Raw genomic sequence first — 2,665 nt, 5'->3', positions numbered from 1 at the left:
GTCGCTTGCTGGGTGCGCTGTCTACTGGAGAAAATATAAATGGTTTTGAAGTGGTTTAAAAGAAAACAGGTAAGTGGGGTTGGCCCCTGAGTTTCTGGACAGACTAAACGACGCACAGATAAATATGTGCTGTGGGGAAAGTGTGGGATCACTGGGCCAAGGAGGTGTTTAGAAACGTGCTTGGGGAGTGGACTACATGATCTCCAGAGGACCCTTGCAACCCTAACAGTTCTGTGATAATTTGCAAGCCTCAAGATCCTCTCTTTGTCCGAATTGCAATGAGTGCGTTTGTTAGTGACCGTTTCTGTAGTTACCTTTTTTCCCTAATGATTATATCGTTCTGTAGCTTTTTGTGCGGTACAGCATAGGCTCACAGTAGAGGTAGAGGTGAGCCCTGGCTAGCTTATCCAAAAGTGGAGTTTGCCTTCTCTTAGAGGCCTCGAGAGACTTTTACCCTGGCAGTGTTGCAGGAGTGTGTACCTGTGTGTTCCTGCAGAGATCACTCGTGTCAGGTGCTCACAGCTTTGCCCAGCTCTATAAATTCTCCCATGCGTGTATCCATGTCTCTTCTATGTTTTGATTTTTATTTGATGGTTAGGCAAAGTTTTTCTGATAAAACTTAGATATTCTGAGAGAAATTAGATTTTTTTTCTTCTGCTTTATGTTTGTAATAATTTCCAATTGTAAAACTGCTGGATATACTGTGTGAGGTGGAGTGTCTCTATTAGCTAAAGAGATGTTGAGTTAAAGTCCCTTTTTCATTGCCTAGGCGGATTGTAAGTGCCTCCACGTGGGAATGTGTTTTCCATTGGTGGCCACATGGCTTTCTTGGGTTGTTTTTGAAGTGGGGAGCAGCCTGTGTTCTGTCCCCTCCTTTCCTGCTAGTGAGGTGCTACAGCAGCAGTCAGGACTTGAGCTGTGGGGGTGTTTAAGGATAATGATCATAGTGCTGGAACTTCTGAGTGTGAGGTTGGTCTCTACAGCCTGAATGAGGATGGTTTCTTTAAAGTGTTCAATTTCCATGTGCCCTAAATCAGCAAGATTCAGGAGTATCTGGTAGATGTTATTTCAAATACCAGTTAAGTTAGCACTGTGATGGTGAAGTCTATTATTTATGCTCTTATAATGTTGAGAATGATCAGTATGATGTGCTTACAAACCCAAATCACTTGTTTCCTCAGCCCTACTGTTTCCCCGCTTTGTGTTTTCCTTGATTTAAAATCTATCTAGGGAATCAGCCCTGTGATGTGTTCCTGGTGTTTGTACAGAGAAATGTAGCCCTAATGAATAGGGATTGTCCCTCAAGTGCCTATTATGGAGCAGGATTCAAGGCATTCCTAGAACTGCTTGTTGCTAATGCATTATTTAACAGCACCTCAATTTAATATCGCAGAGGAGTCATCTTCCTTCTATGAAAATGAGCAATTCTGGAGAGAAAGAAGAAATGCCTGTGTGGGAGGTGGAGGGAGCCATTCCTGTAGAGTGGCCTGGGCTTTGAAGGCTGCTCCATGATGTACAGCTCTTTATTTAGATATTCCAAATCAATAATTGTGCCTCAGCTGACAAGGCTGGGCCAGCACAGCCCAACTGTGGTTGCAGTTACATGAGCACAATCCTTTTGTTAGTTTAGTTTATTCAGTTTGGGTAACTGCTCTGAGCTTGCCCTGGCGATTCCCCATAGTACTTGAATTCCAGACAGCCCATCTTCTTGTCATGGAAAATAAAGCCTTATAGCCCAGACTAGAGTTCCTAGTGATGGTATGGAAACCCCAAGTTTCTAGTTCTATATAGTCTAGTTCTCTATATATTAAAATTCAGGTTTCCCCCCTTTTTCATGACTTGGAATAACATTTTTTTCTGATTAAAATCTTAAAAACTGGTAAGCCAGAGAAGATGACTGCAGCTCATGTTCTGTCAGTGATGGAGACTTGCATAAAGCATCTCTGTGCTGTGTTTCAGAGGACTTAAAAAGGTGACCCATAAATGAGTGTTAAGTGAGCATCCCGGGTGCCTTCCTGGTGTGCTGCCATGGCTCCCCTGCCTTCTCCCGGGGGAGTTACAGGGGAGCAGCACAGCCTTGTAAAGAGCTCAGGTGGCAAGGAGCCTTCTCTGCTTAAGTTACTCCTCCAGTGTCTCACCTCCCCTACAACATCAAGTGCAGGCCTGTTTCATGGGATGGAGGGCAGCATCTGATAGAAAATTCAGACATTTCAGGGATTCAAATAATGGAATTGCACAGTTGGACTTGTCTTTTACCCGCTTTCTAATAGTATTGAGCAAACTGTGTTAGGAAATACGAGTGGGTTAGGAGTATTTTGGTATTTGCACCAAATATGTATAAAATAACATGGAAAAAAATAAAAATCACACGTTTGAAAATCTGGCCCTTTGCTTGCTGTGGTAAGATTCAACATTTATTCCAACCTGAGGGTGAGGTTGTTGGCTTTTTAAAACTTTTATTACTGAATTGTGTTTAAGCTATGTAATCCTTGAAAGCCAAACAATTTCGATGGCTGCCGTGCACGGGCAGTTCCTGCGGGGCTCACACCTCGCAGCTGGGGCAGGACGAAGTCCTGCGCTGATGTCACCATTGAGCTGTGCTGCCTCTGACGTGCTGGGAGTTCCTCCTGTGGGCTGGGCTTTTGTTTGTAAGCAGGTACGAATC

The 2,665-nt window shown here is 43.8% G+C and overlaps 1 protein-coding gene across 1 annotated transcript in view; it reads left to right on the top strand.

The window, feature by feature from the left end:
* The window catches only part of PARD6B (par-6 family cell polarity regulator beta), a 17,027-nt gene that overhangs the window by 1,212 nt on the left and 13,150 nt on the right, over positions 1-2,665 (top strand). Inside the window, exon 2 of the mRNA XM_031059090.1 lies at positions 103-228. Coding sequence (XP_030914950.1) covers positions 103-228 — 126 coding nt within the window. The remainder of the gene's footprint in view (positions 1-102; positions 229-2,665) is intronic.

This window comes from Geospiza fortis, unplaced genomic scaffold (assembly GCF_000277835.1).
Source record: "Geospiza fortis unplaced genomic scaffold, GeoFor_1.0 scaffold361, whole genome shotgun sequence".
Lineage (NCBI taxonomy): Eukaryota > Metazoa > Chordata > Aves > Passeriformes > Thraupidae > Geospiza > Geospiza fortis.
Note: the sequence above shows the minus strand (reverse complement) of the source record. Positions and strands in the feature narration are given on the sequence as shown.